Below are 15,969 nucleotides of genomic sequence, written 5' to 3'. Positions count from 1 at the left end.
TGTCGCACATGAACATGAGGATGGTGTTACGCATTATTTTTTCCGACTGGCTTGAAGCTGCGGCTCGGAAATATCCAGATGGACTGCCAGGGCACAGCAGCGCAGAACGGCACAATTCTTCATGTGATGGTGGCTGGATCCGCTGCTCGGAGTCCAGGCAAGTTCTATGCATTGAAGAGCACCAGAATCTATCTTGTCTTGATTTGGGAGTACGAAACGAAGGGGTCTGGTCGCCCTCCCCATGCGGATGCCGGCCGGCATGAAAACAAGTCAGATACCCAGTAGGACTCGTGCGACCCATTGATCAGCGCGCCTCTCAACCCAAGCAATGGCAAATATCTAAGAACGTGATTGTTATTGACTCGCTGAAAATACCTCCAATGCAGGCAGTTCAGGGTCGTGATGAATGAAACATGGAATTGGCTTTGGCCCGCCTTCACATGCTCCGATCCACCCTCTACGTCATTGCCATCATCATCATTATCGCTTCCGTCCGGTTTCCGCTGCCCTAGAAAAGCACCCCTCCCCGTTCCTGTTCTTCTATTCTAACATTAATGTCCTATTCTTTTGTTTTTACAGTGATCTATATTCATTGACTACGGTAACTTTACACTAACCTCACTCGCTCAGCCAAACGCCACCATGGCGGAATCAGAGTCCGCTTTCTCCTTGTCGGCCTTTATCCGCAACCCCCTCCTCCAGTCTTTTACCATATGTTACATGCTCTTCCAGAACCTGCTCAACTGGATCTTTGCACCTAATCCGCCAAAGCCTTCCTCAATTGCCAATGGCGTTCCGAAAAAGCGAGTGGCCGTAATTGGAGCTGGTCTCACTGGAGTGTCTGCAGCCGCTCATTGTGTGGGCCATGGCTTCGATGTAGAGATCTTTGAAGCGAGATCGAAAGACAAGGGACTGGGAGGTATTTGGAGTGTAAGCCACGGCCATAAAAAACCTCACCTGGATGCCCTTACTAATTACACACAGCGAGTGAACTCTACCTCCTCCCTGCAGATCCACAGCATCATGTACCGCTTCCACCCGTCAGTGCAATACGACACAGCCTATCCCACCCAAGCAGAGATCAAAGAACAGATCGTCGACCTCTGGAAGCGATATGGCCTGCAGAAACACACCACGTTCAACACCCCAGTGACTTCCGTGAAACAAACAAAGAACGGCCGATGGATCATCAACAACGAGGAAGACAAATATGGCCGCTTCGATGGCATCATCGCATCTGTTGGCGTCTGCGGTGATCCGAAAATGCCAACAATGCCAGACCAGGAACGCTTCAAGGGCGAGATCTACCACTCCTCCGAACTCGACGGGAAACAAGTCGAAGGCAAAAGGGTCCTCATTGTCGGCGGCGGTGCCAGCGCCATCGAGGCCCTCGAATTCGCCGTGAAGTCCAAAGCCGCCCAAATCGACGTGCTCTCCCGCTCCGACAAATGGATCATTCCCCGAAACGTCTTCGTCCAATCCCTTTTAGCCATGAACATCCTCGGACAAGAAACCTCCCTCTCATGGATTCCCGAATCCCTCCTCCGCAAATTCTTCTACCGAGACCTCTCCGACATCGCCCCCTCAGGCGGCCTCTTCACCCAAACCCCGATGGCCAACTCCGAACTCTTCGAACAAATTCGCGACGGAAAAGCCCGCTGGCTCCGCGGCGACATTGTCACCCTCGAAGAGGACGGCGTGCGCTTCAACTTCCGCGGCAATGGCGTCCCCAAAGGCGGCCCCGGCCACGAAGACCTCGTCCCCGGCGACGTAATCATCCTCGCTACAGGCTTCAAACGCCCCTCCCTGTCCTTCCTCCCCAACGACGCCTTCGAAGAACCCTACTCCCCTCCAAGCTGGTACCTCCAAGTCTTCCCGCCAAAATATCCCAGCATCTGCGCCAACAACAGCACCTACGTCAACGCCATCGGTACCGTCGGAAACATGCACATTGGCATCTACACCAGATTTCTCCTGATGTTCTTGACGGACCCGCTGTCCCGTCCGACGGAAGGTCGCATGAGAACCTGGATCGATTTCACCCGGTTCATGAAGAAGCTGTCGCCTGTCGGCGCGTTCGATTTTTTCACGTACACTGAGCTCTTGTATTGGTTCGTGTTTTGTATCCTGGTTAACCCGTTCCGATGGAAGTGGGCTCCGTTTGTCTTGTTTGGAGTCGGGTGGACGCTGCCGTTGGAGGTGGTCAAGCAGGAGGAGAGTTTCCGGAAGGAGTTGAGACGGCAGCATTAGAGTTGGGAAGGAGAGAAATGTTTTGGTGTGGTAGAGCGGTAGTGGATGAAAAGGTATTGGGATCTCCTCATTGAACTGGTGGGAATAAACCCTTTGGATACGGTGTTGGGGAATAGTGGATGTACCATATCCCTGATGATGACTGTGATGATTGAATATTACTTCTAGCTATGTGATGTATTATGACTTGAATGCAGTAATAGTGCATCAAATGTGATTGATGATCGAATCAACTACTATGTAGTATAGGAATTACCGGCTTAGATGAGGGAATCACGCCAGCTCTGTCTGCACTTCTAAAGGACCTAAAGTGAGAGATATTGATACCAGTTGGGTAGGCAGTAAGTAGTAGTAGACACATGATGGCCAAAGACTGATTGATCAGCCGCAGTGCGACATAATCAAACTCCCTGTGGAACATTTCATGTTACTAGTGCTTAGCTCTACTACTACACTTATTCCATAGTACATCAAAACATACTTTATAAATGATATTCCATATATCTCCTCTATGTCTCCGGATATATCCAAGAGTCTATACTTCCACTAGTCCAAAACAACTACATCCACCTACCTATATAGCACCAACATCTACTTCTTCATCTTCAGCAAATACTCACCTCCCCACCACGCCCGATACACCCCATACAACCCACTCACCGGCCACACATTCCACATCACATTCCCAACCCACTGTCCCCATCCCATCCCAGCTTGCCTTTCCTTCTCTGTGGCAGATGGATTCAAATCCACTCGCACCTTCTCATACAGATTCTTCAAGTAGCCCGCATGATACTTCTCCCGGAGGGCATCATACCGCTTCTTGTCATAGATATCCCAGAACTCGTCCTCCTTGTAATACGCGCACGCGTACAACCACTTCTTGCCGCCCAGGTCGCGGACTTTGTGCTCGAGACGGCGATTTTGGGCGATGAACTGGGCGCCGCGGTAGGGGGAGGGCGCCCAGAGGCCGAAGTTGAGGAGGTATTCATCTTCTTCCTTCTCTGCCGGTGAGGAGGGAGAGGGAAGGGAGGGTTTGCCGCGGCCGATGATTTGGGGGTTACTTGTGCTCGTCTTGTCAGTGACTTTGAGAGGACAGAGCCAGATTGGGTATGCGCCAAAGTTCTCTGGTTCGTCGAGCCACGTGACGAAGGTGTCCGCGGAGGAGTATGGGACGGCTACGTCTTGAATGATGTATTGGTTGGAGTGTCCGCTGGCGTGCAAGGCGTGGTACATGACGCGCGTGTGCATGAAGTAGTCGAGGAGGTAGCGGGTAATGCGGTTGAAGGGTGTTATGAAGTATTTGTAGGCGTAGCGGCCAGTCCAGAAGGCACCGCGGTCGTAGCGGAAGAGGTAGTCGGGGAGGGGCACCAGCTCGGTCGTTGGTTCTACGGGGGCTGAGGATGGGGGCGTTACACGCCCGGAGCGTTGAGCATGGAGATAGAACCAGGGATCGTGGGGACGGGTGAAGTGTTGAATCTTATACCTCTGTGTCTTGTCGTCTTTCGAGAGAGAACCATCGCTCAGTCGCCCCGCGCACACCACTACATGGTCCTTGGCGAAGACTATGCCGTCCAGATAATCAACATCGGGGTCCTGGGTCTTCTCATGGAATATCTGCCGCGCATCGCTAATGCTACGAGCCGGAATGTAGGACAATTCGACGAACGACTTAGCGTCGCGACATTGGATCTCCAGCATTGTGATCACGCCCATGGTACCGAACGCGGAAGCTGCGGCATTGAACAACTCCGCATTTTCGGTACGGGAGGCCGTACGAATCTCTCCATTACCAAGAATTATCTCAATGCGAGTCACTGTGGCATCGAAGAAGCCGTGTCGGAAGGAACTGCTCTCGCCGGAGGTGCCGGAGAACCCCCCGCCTGCGGTGATGCCGGGAAACTCCATGACGACCAGCGGGACGAGGTTATAGGCGAGTGTAGCATTTAGGAGAGCATCCATTGGGACGTTGGGCTCCACCTGGATGGTTTTGGCAGCATGATCAACGGAGAGGACATTGGTAAGGTGAGCGGTACTGAGGGTATTGGTAGGGGTGAGACTGGCATTGCGGGTGGAATTGGTGCTGCCGTGGTATATGCGGAAGGGAGTGCGGGTTTCGTGAAAGCGGGCGATTTGGGTGCGGAGAGGATTGATGCGATCGGCGTGGGTGGCCATTGTGAAGAGGAGGGAGGTGGGATGGAAGGGCAGGAGGGAAGAATGGCGGGACTCGAGGTAAACATGCGGAGATCCGGATAAGCTGGGGACAGATTGGCGGTTGCCTGGTGCGGGGATGATATCATAGCCAGGGGATGGTATGATGGATCGCCAACCTCCTCCAAATCTTTTAATTTTCAACCACAATCCGCTGCTCCAAGCGCGGCGAGATACCTGGTGTCCATGTTGGTGTGAATTCTCCAACTTCATCCGCGTCATTAATTGGCGATGGCTGCAGCCCCGTCCGATGCATCCATGTCCGGACGGCCTTGCGCGCCAGACGCAGGCGCCGTTCCTCTTCCGTAGCGGACCGTGCTGGCAGAGTTACATAGTTCGTAGTCGGACGAGGAGAGGTCAGGATGTCGGGGTCAGTGTCCGAGTCCGAGTCCATTGACTCGTCCTCCCCGTTCAAGCCCACCCCTCGGCTCTCCGTCTCCTCGGTCTCCACAATCTCGGGGAACCGACCATAATAGTAGTTCTTCGACCGCGACAACGGGGGCCGATACGGCACCTTGTTTGACTCGGGAGACGGCTGGCGGGATGGCGGTTTCAGCCATCCATTGCAATGGAGGCTATCATGCACGTTGCTCCAGTGTCGGGTCATGCTGGGACCCCAGCGGCGCCATCGACCCAGCACTCGCAAACTCAGGAAATACTGGCGGAGTAGTGTGCTGATCAGGATGCCACTCTCTTCATCTACGATCTCTTCGACTTCGCCGCCCTCTGACTGCACCAGCAGAGACGCAAACCCGTCTTTCCCACGAGCCATGTATCCGCGGGTTGCCAATGTGTACTGCCCATCGAAGTCAATTGGCTCTCCGCCAACCTGGGCCCAGTTGATGCGGGAACCCGAAGGGGCCGAGGGGTTGTAGCCAAAAGCAATGTTCGACACCTGGGTAAACCGTCCTTCGAGCGCTGGAAGTTGGCTCACTCCATTCTCCAGGGCATCGAAGAGCGCACGACCCTTGATGCGCAATAATACGACCGGATCTTCAAACGGGAAGCAGTTGAGGATGTCCTTCAGCCGCAGGATCCCTGGCGGGTAAATTTGGTCACCACGTATAGTCCCGCCAGCCATCATCGCGCAGTCAGCCCCATAGTAAAACCGCATGAGATCGCACGCAAAGTTCCCCAGATTCGACTCCTTCTGACGCACAGTTGAGAATCGACCATCCAGTGCGACCGAAGTATACCCGATCGGCTTTTCTAACTTTGCCGCCAAGCTAGACGTCAACCGATTCACCATGGTCGTCGTTGCAGGATCCTCCGGAATTGACCGAACAATGTCTCGGCGCACGATACTGAAGTCCCATCCTTCACCATCCTCCTTGCGCCATGCCTCAATGTAGCTAAGTTGCTTGAAGTCCGTACCCGACCGGAGAACATGCGTGCCGTTGACGACGGCATGGGCATAGAAATGATCGTGGCCACCTAAGATAATATCAATCATTCCCGGCGGAAGCTTCTGAGCCAGCTTATGATCATTCGGTTCACGTTGGTGGGTGACCGCCACAATCAATTCAGCGCCTTGTTCACGCAGACGCGGGACCAGCTCCAGCGCTGTCTTGTACGCAGACTTATAGACGAGGTTCGGAGGAAGGGCATTGATCGTTCCGAGCCTGCCCAGAGTTAGCCTACCCACTCAAGTATACCATAAGCCAGGCCATCAGACATACCATTCCCTCTCGCCCAAGCCAATGACACCGACCTTGATCCCGTTAGACGAGGTCAACATCAACGTCTTCTCGCAATTCGCAATCGGCACATCCTTTCCCAGATCCAGATCCAGAACATTGGCTAGCAGCCATGGAAACCGACATTGTGTACGTAGATGGCGGAATTGAGCGACACCGAAATCGAGATCGTGATTCTGCCAGGACCTTGTCAGCTTCCCTCCAGTGCAGCACGGATGCAGTTCCAACATACACCAACACAAGCTACATCCGTGCCCGCCTTGTTCAGAAACGGCACCATGTGTCGCCCTTTCGTGACCGTGCTTTCGAGACTGGGGTTGTAGGCATCGCCGGAGAAGAAGGTCAGGACGTTGGGTTGTTCGGAAAAGGAGGGATCGTTGCGGTAGTAATTGACAACGGATTGAAATCGGGCTACGCCGCCGACGGGTTCTGCAGAACCTTCTCTGAAGGGTTTGTCAGTTGGTGTTGTCAAGGAGTGTGAATAGCTATTGTGTAGGAATTGGGGAGCATACTCCACGTGGTAGACGTCATTGTAGTGGATCAGACGGAGGTGCGGCGGACTGGACCTGGAGGAAGGGTGGGTGACGGACAAGCCGTCGGTAGGGACAGAGGGCATTCCTTGGGGGATGAAATTAATGACGAGTATAGTAATGATAACAATAACGACTGACAGAGCGAGAGAGTGTGTGAATGGGAGGAAAGAAGGCAAGAGAAACAAAGAGGGAGGATGAGGGGCATCCATCCCATCCAGGCAAGGGACGTCACGGGTCCAAGTCCAATCAGGCACCGCCCATTAGGGAGGGTGCCGATCGGATCGACGGCAAGTCCGTGCGGAGTCCAGTCCCTGACGAACAACAACATTGTGACAAGTAACCAATTTCACACAATATGATTATAACCATATAACTACCTACAATATATACACAGTACTCACCACTATTACCCCATCAGTCAACAACATACCCTTCCGTACCCTCATCCGTTCTCTCAATCTTTAAATCCGCCCACTCCACCCCATCCAGTACCGCCACTCGGATCGGCACAATAGCCAACTTCTGCTTCACAATCTCCTGCTTCTCTAGCGGAAGATTATCCACCACCGACTGGGGCGGTCCATGCAACTTCATACTCAGTTGCACACCACATACCTTGCAGAATTGGTGTCCTGTGAATCCCCTTCCAAAGCGATACTCTGTCAAGTTCTCTTCGCCGTGGAGAGTAACCTGTGATCGGTGGGGATATATACAGATATTGGCGTTCTGAGAGATTAGTCAGGACAGAGTGCTACTTGTGATATGCGATGACAGGTAATTGGATCAATACCCGCTGGCAAATACTGCAATTATCCTCCTTCACTTCAATCTCCGGTAGTGGTTTGGTTTGGACAGAGAGGCGGACTGCGGTGCAGTGGCAGCTACCAGTGTAGATCTTCCCGGATGGGGTGTCAGTGACAGTGTGAGTGAGCTCCGTGGGAGAACTATCATGCGATATATTGCCCGGCGTATAACTAAATGGATGAGTCGGGTATATCCATCAAAAGACGGCATGTTGAGGGCTAACTCACCTCTCAACCCTTAGCTTGAACGGATTAACTCCCACCAACGCCCGCGCCTTCATCAAGTAGCAGTCAATCAATCAATACCATCCCCTGGGCACATACTAATCAAGTCACTCACATTTACCCCCATCCCAACCTCCCCTGACGGCATCTGATGTCCCCTTACCGATAGCCCCGTCCCACAAGTCGGACAGAACTAAAGTGAGACACGATTTAACATTTAATTCAACATCGTCAGTCCCTGGCAAGGTCCTTACCATATGCTCTCCATGACCCCCATTACCAGAGTCGTAGCAAACCAGCTCCCCAGCCCCCCGTGTAACTTGAAATTCTTGTTCAGGAGGGAATAGCCACAGGTACCCCTTCTTGGCACAGAGTGTGCAATGACATGCATGCACTGCTTCCAAGGGGCGGAAGAGATGTAGTTTGAATTGGAACCGGCCACAATGGCAAGTTCCCTTGTATTCGACATTGTCTGGGGTGGAGGTCATTGGGTGGGTTGGTTGATTGGTTGGGTTTGAAAGACCAGGGTACTTAGTTTGACAAAGGGTGGGTGAGGTGAGTGATAAGCAAGCAACAAATGCAAAGTTATCGAGAAGAGACATGGGTGATGATATAAGGTGGGAATAACATCCTTGTGAACAGGTGGCTTATCGTTCAAGAATTGATTGGTTCCCTCGCTTGTGGTGGCTTATCTTCTGCTTACTGGTTTCTTGACTTTCCATCATCGTGGGGTTGTCAGATAACCAAAAGAGTAAAATTGAACGGTATTCATTAAAGCATTAGGTAAACACAGGTAGATCCAAGAGGAACGCATGCAGATAGATCAACTCATAGGCCGGTAAGAGCCTGGTGCGCGAAGAGGTAGCCACATGAAGGAGAAGATAAGCATTCCACAACATCAGTGAAATAGAGCGAGAACAACATAGACATCGTATGCTTTTATCGAAGCATGGGGTATTTCATCAATCATCATACTTTGCAAGTACCCAACAAGGATACTTCTACTCATCATGGGGCAGTCATAAATCATCATACCTTACAGCGCGTGCTGATTAAGCCCAGGATCCCCGTCGCGAGGTATCAGAGGAGCCGTCAATCCAACGGAAAAGATCGGTTCCGTCGTCCAGAACAACAATCTCTCCGTTCAACCAGTTGGTCGCCAGAACATCGGGCGGCAGGGTAGCAGGCAGTGCGGGAGGATTGACTGTTAGGATACGATCCAGAATACTGGAGATGACCCTTCTTGCGCGCTGACAGACCTCATACATTCCATCATGCGGGCGGACAACATACTGCAGGTGCGAAGCGAAGACGGTCAGTTTCTGGATGACTTCCGATCGCCGGAAGACGGTGGCGGGAAGCTGGGATTGGGATTCGGCTTGGCAGAGCAGCTCGATTGCTAGAACGCCGGCCGCTGGAACACCGAAAGATGCGGCCTAAGGACATGTAAGCATAAGAGGGCAAGAAGTGAAGGGGTAACAGCACGCACATTATATCCAACGTTGTAAGTTCCCGTTCTCGAGCCGATCTCCTTGCCGATAAGCTCAAGGATCGTGCTGAGAATGTTCTGTGACACACTGACTAGACCCTCGGATCCACTTTGTGCCCGGCGCACAAGAACGCGGTAGAGGAGGAAGTCATTGTAGAGGAAGTTGAGATACAATGGAACGAGAACGCTGCTATCGTTGGTGTCCGGATCACTCGGGCGCCAACGGAGGAAGCCGGGCAAGTCGTTCCACGTCTTGTGAGATTGCTGCGACACCTCCCTAGGATGCACATTAGCATTGATCTGCAATTCTGCAATCGTTACTTGTGAACTGCGGCACACTTACTGGACTTTGCGCGGCAACTCTTCGATACGTCGGCTCAAAGATAGCTCAAGAATCTGTTCTCTCGTAGATCCAATAAGAAGGGCGATGCGCATCCACGCAGCCTGTCCCACGATCCCCTGGGTATTCCAGCCAGTCTTGTCAAGCAGGCTGATGGCAGCCTCGCGGACCTTTGGCTCCGCCAGAATTTCTTCGTAACTCAAGTCCAGAGGAAACTGCACATCGTAGTAGCGCCAGCTAATCTGAGGAGGCCTTCCCAAGAAAGTTGCCAGCTGCTTGTCAATACTGTAAGCCCCGGCAACTAGTCGCTTGCGGAGTTCAAGCAAGAAGAATGGAATGCGCTTCTCTTCAGGTGCATTATGACTCAGGGTAAAGACCGTCGTCGAAAGATCGGCCAGTCTTCTCCACGCTCGAGGATCTATATCTCAATTAGCAAAGCCCCAAATACCCAAATGAACAGACCAGAGAAGAACATACCATTCTCACCGCACACCAGCGTTAGCAGATGAATATGCTGAAAAAGTAGCCATCCCAACGGATCATTGACCGCCGTAGAAAGATCGCAGAACTGCAAACAAGTATCGCTCGCACTAACTGCCTGAGCAGCGAGCGACTTCTGATCCCTCGGCACATTCGCCTCACTGGAACGGATAGACCTCCAATCCCGCTCAAGCATAGCGCCCTGACCAACAATCGTAAACACCAGTCCAATACCCTCCCATCGTCCAGAAATTCGACGGATATAGTCCTCTGGCGACATAGTCGGCTGAACAGCCAGCGGCTTAGCACTATCATCAAAGATCTTCTGCGACCAGCGAAGCAAACTCGACTGTAAGTCCTTCGCATCCGCAGCCAGCGCCCCATGCAAATCCTCCAACGCCTCAAACATCCCGCTCACCAGCCGATGACCCAGGACACATCCCTCAGGCCACACCTCGACTGCCGTTTCAGACAGTCGCTCATATAACGCGAAATGCTCGAACAGCATAGTGAGCAGTCGAGCGCCAAGCTGGATTTGCTTCGTATCGGGCCGAGCCGCGGAGGGCGCATCGATGACCAGAGAGCGTTTGAATTGGTCGCCAATGTCGCTGAATGTCGCCGAATTATTGGTGGCGAAATCGAAAGACAATTTGTCGTCGCCGGCGTTGAATGAGGCTCGGTTCTGGAGAGCAGCGGAGTCGGGGCGGGGTTGGGCTGTTTGGGGACGTGGTGATGCGGTGGGTGAGGGAGCATTGTCCGAGTACCAGGTGCGAGAAGCCGGAACGGGCGTGTATACGCAGCTGTCTCCCTTACCGCGACGGACACAATTCTGGCATGTTGGGGTGGCACTATCGCAGCGGATTTTGGCTTTGCGGCAGGGCTCACATGGCAGAGCTTGCCCGTTGCGGCGGGAAGAAGTCATTGTCAGACTCGGAGAAAGGGAAAGGAATGACGGGGTAGGGAGGAAAGAATGAGGGTGGGAGAGTTTAATTGAAGGTTAACATTGCAGGGAAAGAAAGGGGGAAAAAGTATTTAACACCTGCAAGTCATGGATGTTAATCTCAGCTGGATTAAAATGCAGTGGCAGGAAATCGAGCAACAAACCATGAATCAATTAAATTATCCCGGAGGTTGGATGCCCACTAGCCCCGATATGGACTAGTGGCCTCGTCATGGGATGCGGGGCCCCTGTTACTAATTTTAAGTCATTGCTTCATTTAATTTGGATCGATCCAGATCATCTTGAAACCTTGATATACTATCGCTTTATGCCTGATATGCGTACGCTTTTACCATTACTTAGACGATCTGGATTACTTCCCATTGGCGTTGTTGTCATAATGGGGTTTTACTTATAAATCTCGAGGAATTCGAAGCCTTCGTTAGGGTAGGATAATATGGACTTGTGGCATTTCAAAACAAGACAAATGCCAGTCATATTACTTTCTGCGCGCCATTCTTTACTACATTAAGATTAACTACACAACTAGCTTAAGGTGCTGTTGTGGCCAAATAGTTGCGTTATCAAGACCGCTGTCACTGCCGGCATTGATCCCAAATACTCATTCAAACACCTCATCCACTATATATCCTGAACACCAGACCAGATATCTCTCATTTTTGATCAAATGAAATAGTACGTTGAGTCATCCTCGAAAACAACCGGTCTTGTGCTCTCCGCGACTTGGCACGGATGAAGAGCGACCAAGGACGATTTTCCTCGAGAGATATTGTCCGAAGACCAACCTTCTCTAACTCTGTATGAAACCCCTATTTAATTCTCCCTGCTCTGTTGTTTCAACTGAATGATACGGGGGTTTTAATGATCAGTCACATATCTGGCAATGAATGTCAGCTCCTAACAACACGCAGATGTTGACAACCACACTCACAGCTTGTCTCCAGACGTACTTAGTACACCCGAGAATGAGCGACGAATATATTCGACTGATCTTAAAGCCTATCAACAATTGCCTGCTAGTCTATACAAAAGCAGTAGTGCTTTGATCACAAACCACTTCTACTTACGACTCAGAACATATAGGTTATCCGCATAAATACCAGGACATCGTATCTAAAACAAAGATTATCCAATTTGTTTTGACATTCAGGTCTGAGGAGTGCATGTGGTACTGGATCTCGAGGTATAGTCAAGAAGGCGGTATAGACATAGCAGCTGGATCTAGTATCGAGCATCGCTGGGCTACTCCTACGATTTGCGTAACAGTCACGCACCGAGGTAACGGTTTTATATAGTAGGCTTGCGGGTCCTACACATTCACATCAAAATATAAATAAATTATTATATTATCGCCAGACTAACTACTTTTACTAATATAAAATCTATATAATTTCTTCCTGAGAAAATTTCAAGAAGATAAGAATTAATTTGATATAAAAGTAAGCTATAAAGTAATAGAAAAGCTGATCTATAACTAGAGATTATCTAATAAAATTACTTACTTAATTATTATGAGATACTTCTGATCTTGTAAAGAAAGAGAAAATATCCGTGAGCATCCTTCACCAGATCGGAAACTTCCACAATTCTATTAGTACGAAGGTCTGCTGCATATTAAGGTGGCAAGTACGACTTATCAATTCCGTCATGCCCTACCTCCAGAGGCCCTCGCTGATGAGAAGGCAATGATTGCCTGTTGTTCCTTCTATACGCCTTTTGAAAAGGCTAATCTGCAGAAACGGTCTTGTTAGGGCCAGCTATCTGCTCCCATATTGGTAGCCATGCTTCAACTTGTGAAGACATTGACCACTCACCAGTTCACACATATATCCACCCCCAAGACCTTGATTACGGAGCTCATATTCGCAGGAAGGTTAGCATAACGGGCTAATTCTGGAATGAGATTTTCCAATGTCATGCTTGCCACAAATTACGCAAGAGGCTCTGTTTGGCATGCGCCCCGGAATCAAAACGCTTGCTGTACCATGGTCACAACAACGGATTCCTGATCCCATCCCCCGAGATACTTGGCCATGGAAGGTCTAATAAAGTTAGAGTTTGCGATCGCGGCGCCAGCTCTATACTACTTCCACGACTATATAAGTAACACTGGCCCCTCATGTGTACAAAGGTAAGACTGATATTCTTGCATTCTCTCACGGCCTTCATTGTGAACTTAGTGGAATTGATGGCACGGTATGTTAGCACCTCTCTCTCTTCCACACCACCCTTATAATTCATGGACCAGAAGCGCGGCCGACAAATATATCAGCCTTGCGAACGCACTGGAGCAGTTGGACCCTGCAGAGGTTGATCATGTCTACAACGAGCTGGAGCCAGTCGATCCCAATTCCCTGGAAGGTGAATGGGATATGCATGTCATTGATACGGGGCATCCTGCACAAGCGTTAGCGGAGGACATCCTTCCTCTATTGAGTACCATGGACTTCGATGAAGACGCCGAGAAGGTCAAACAGTGCTTGCGTTCTGCCGTCCAACATTTCTAACTAGCCATGGGTAGGTCCACAAAATCAAGTTCCACGGTGCTCCTGGCAATCTGGTCATCCCAGGTGATCAAGCATCAACGCGGCGTTTCCGCTACGTGGATGCAAGTACTATTGCCGCTACCAATGGCTACAGGGCATACTATGGTAATTCTGGTGTTCTTCATTTCTACCTTACCCGAGCAGAAGACCAGTGCTACATAGGTTGAGTTTCCTGGCAGTGGCCGGATATTCCTTCGCAATTAATGATACACAAAGCTAGTCAATTATCAAATTCTGGAGCCACTAATTAAATGCGATATTCATATTGAGCGAGAAAACACCTTTTTTTTTTTTTTTTTTTTCGGGGGTAAGATTCATTATGGGCCTGCAATACATCGATACAACCAGGATTCATGGTCCTGGGATCAAGCTTACAGTCTACCGATTTGCTCCATCAAATCATCATCAAGCCCCAGCTCCCTTGCCTTAACAAGCGCCGCATCTCGGGCACTTTTTGTGAGACACATACGTGGATGAGTAAGCAGCATGATCATAAGCGTGTGATTGCGCTGCCCCATAGCTTGACCCAATGGGGTCATATTGAAATCCCATACTTCATGAAGCTGCAGCAAGTTAATATCTGGGTGGCCGATCATAGCTTTGACGGCTTCCACGTGGTTCTCGCCGACAGCCAAAGCGAGGGCTGAAATTTGGTTGTAATCCAGCGCCGAAAGGTAAATGGGCAAGCGAAGCAACTTCTTAACCATGTTAACATCATTCTTGTTTCTAACTGCATAGTGTAGAGGGGTACAGCCCATAGCAGTTACCTGACGAGCCGCCTCAGGTGCTCTGGAGGCAATCAAGTCTATGATTTCATCACAACCCTTACCATGCCTTGCCAGACGATGTAATATGAACTCAAAGCCACTACGTGGCCAATTAGCTAAGAGACCAGGGGGCTCATCCAGAACCCTCTGCAGGAGATCGATGTCATCATACAGAAATATACTGTCGAGAACATTGGTATAGCTAAAGGAGCTTCCGGCGTTGACCAGCATTTGAATAATGGCTTTATGGTCGCGACAGCTGTAACTCAAAGGAGCGGGCATGATATAGTCAAGTGGCCTTGCAGCGAACCAGTAACCATTCAGACTGGGGGATGCAGCATACCTCAGCAGTAGCTCAACGCACTTAACTTGCATATGTACCACCGCTAGAGAGAGCAATGAGAACCCCGCTATACTGAGTCCATTGGGAAGCAGGCCCTCTTGAAGCCGTTTTTCGAGTCCTTGAACGTCACCCTTCCTTATCATGTCGACCACACCACCAGAACATGTGGGCTCGAAGAGGCACGTCGGCACTTCAAGGTCACAGATGCTTTTGCGGTATGCCAATGCGGTGTCCTCATAATTACCAATAGGCTGCGTGCGGTCAAACGGAAAAGGATCTCCAAGGTTTTTCTTAGCATTATCTTTCATGATCTCGAAAAAGTCGGGCACATCCTGCAAATTGAGGGCTTCTCTCACCGGTAACCGGAGGCATTGTTCGAGGTGGAACAGGAGCTCAATTGGATAGTCTCTGAAGTTGTCACTACGCAATCGACTGCCGAGGTATACAATTTCCATGGCTTGAATCCCGCTGTCTAAGATGAGATTTGCGTGTTCGAAGGGGCTGGTAGGAGACAGGGCTGATTTTTGGGTATATTGCTTTTGTCGATGCTGAGTGTATAGCCATGAAGAGATCGCACTCGATAGCCCCATATATATGTAGTATTTATATTAAAGAATGAGAACTGACTAGGCTATGTTGTTAAAGACTGATAGTCAACATTTGCCCCTAGTCGGCACGTATCGGCAGTGTCCTCTCGTCCCAGTTACGGCAGCGGTAATAGCCCGTGTTATACACTTTGTCTTTGGCACTTCCTTGTTACAACATAGTTTTTTATGTCTCTCGATGCATATTTAAGTTTAGCCGCTCTTGAAGTAAAGACATATCCCGAATGTCGTCCAAGGAATTTCCCTTCCTTGAAAGGTCAAAGTTAGGCACAGTTGTGGTTGAGACGCCATTTTTCTAGGTGTGGACTTGGAGGAATTATCCTTCAAGCATGGGCGTCAGAGATTTAAAGAGCCATGTCTTCCCGAGCAGAAATGAAAACGGTTCCGCAATACTGCAGGTATATCCCAACCCTAGCAGGCTCGATAGGGCTAGGACACGGCAGCGCAGGTGCCTTGATCTCCACTGCGGGATGTCTCTTCATTTACTTCATACGATCTGTTATTGCGGGATATACAACTTAAATAGAACTTGAGTGTATGCTTATTCTGATGCCTAAATGATCAAGTGGCTACTAAGCTCAGATGGAGAGGAAATATGCACACCGGCGAATTAAGCTCAAAGAAGCTCATTAGCCTCGGAGTTAGCAGAGCGAATAATAGTACGATGCTGGATGCGATCAGGTAATGCTATGACGATCGCATGTATCAGGTCTGCAGCT

General features: G+C 50.3%; 7 protein-coding genes across 7 annotated transcripts; 2 read left to right on the top strand and 5 right to left on the bottom strand.

The window, feature by feature from the left end:
• Positions 1 to 642: 642 nt before the first annotated feature.
• Positions 643 to 2,250, top strand: AtWU_08466 (flavin-containing monooxygenase; the record flags this gene model as incomplete). Its single annotated transcript, XM_035503574.1, has 2 exons — positions 643 to 930; positions 985 to 2,250. The coding sequence occupies 2 exons, from the start codon at positions 643 to 645 to the stop codon at positions 2,248 to 2,250; spliced, it is 1,554 nt and encodes a 517-aa protein (XP_035359467.1).
• Positions 2,251 to 2,841: 591 nt separating this feature from the next.
• On the bottom strand, positions 2,842 to 4,425 carry AtWU_08465 (FAD-binding oxidoreductase; the record flags this gene model as incomplete). The annotated part of the gene is made up of 1 exon (XM_035503573.1): positions 2,842 to 4,425. One exon carries the CDS (start codon positions 4,423 to 4,425, stop codon positions 2,842 to 2,844), a length of 1,584 nt encoding a protein of 527 aa, XP_035359466.1.
• Positions 4,426 to 4,594: 169 nt separating this feature from the next.
• AtWU_08464 (putative 5'-nucleotidase) lies at positions 4,595 to 6,774 on the bottom strand (the record flags this gene model as incomplete). The annotated part of the gene is made up of 4 exons (XM_035503572.1): positions 4,595 to 6,083; positions 6,141 to 6,334; positions 6,391 to 6,601; positions 6,671 to 6,774. The coding sequence occupies 4 exons, from the start codon at positions 6,772 to 6,774 to the stop codon at positions 4,595 to 4,597; spliced, it is 1,998 nt and encodes a 665-aa protein (XP_035359465.1).
• A 331-nt stretch (positions 6,775 to 7,105) lies between these two features.
• AtWU_08463 (GFA family protein) lies at positions 7,106 to 8,207 on the bottom strand (the record flags this gene model as incomplete). The annotated part of the gene is made up of 5 exons (XM_035503571.1): positions 7,106 to 7,417; positions 7,482 to 7,665; positions 7,723 to 7,769; positions 7,835 to 7,912; positions 7,974 to 8,207. The coding sequence occupies 5 exons, from the start codon at positions 8,205 to 8,207 to the stop codon at positions 7,106 to 7,108; spliced, it is 855 nt and encodes a 284-aa protein (XP_035359464.1).
• Positions 8,208 to 8,771: 564 nt separating this feature from the next.
• AtWU_08462 (putative C6 transcription factor) lies at positions 8,772 to 10,950 on the bottom strand (the record flags this gene model as incomplete). The annotated part of the gene is made up of 4 exons (XM_035503570.1): positions 8,772 to 9,155; positions 9,209 to 9,485; positions 9,552 to 9,966; positions 10,026 to 10,950. 4 exons carry the CDS (start codon positions 10,948 to 10,950, stop codon positions 8,772 to 8,774), a joined length of 2,001 nt encoding a protein of 666 aa, XP_035359463.1.
• Positions 10,951 to 13,022: 2,072 nt separating this feature from the next.
• Positions 13,023 to 13,702, top strand: AtWU_08461 (FAD binding domain family protein; the record flags this gene model as incomplete). Its single annotated transcript, XM_035503569.1, has 3 exons — positions 13,023 to 13,120; positions 13,238 to 13,457; positions 13,511 to 13,702. 3 exons carry the CDS (start codon positions 13,023 to 13,025, stop codon positions 13,700 to 13,702), a joined length of 510 nt encoding a protein of 169 aa, XP_035359462.1.
• A 204-nt stretch (positions 13,703 to 13,906) lies between these two features.
• AtWU_08460 (ankyrin) lies at positions 13,907 to 15,100 on the bottom strand (the record flags this gene model as incomplete). Its single annotated transcript, XM_035503568.1, has 1 exon — positions 13,907 to 15,100. The coding sequence occupies one exon, from the start codon at positions 15,098 to 15,100 to the stop codon at positions 13,907 to 13,909; it is 1,194 nt and encodes a 397-aa protein (XP_035359461.1).
• Positions 15,101 to 15,969: the final 869 nt, after the last annotated feature.

This window comes from Aspergillus tubingensis, assembly GCF_013340325.1.
Source record: "Aspergillus tubingensis WU-2223L DNA, scaffold_9, whole genome shotgun sequence".
In the NCBI taxonomy this organism is placed as follows: domain Eukaryota; kingdom Fungi; phylum Ascomycota; class Eurotiomycetes; order Eurotiales; family Aspergillaceae; genus Aspergillus; species Aspergillus tubingensis.
This window is presented reverse-complemented; position numbering and strand designations above follow the sequence as displayed.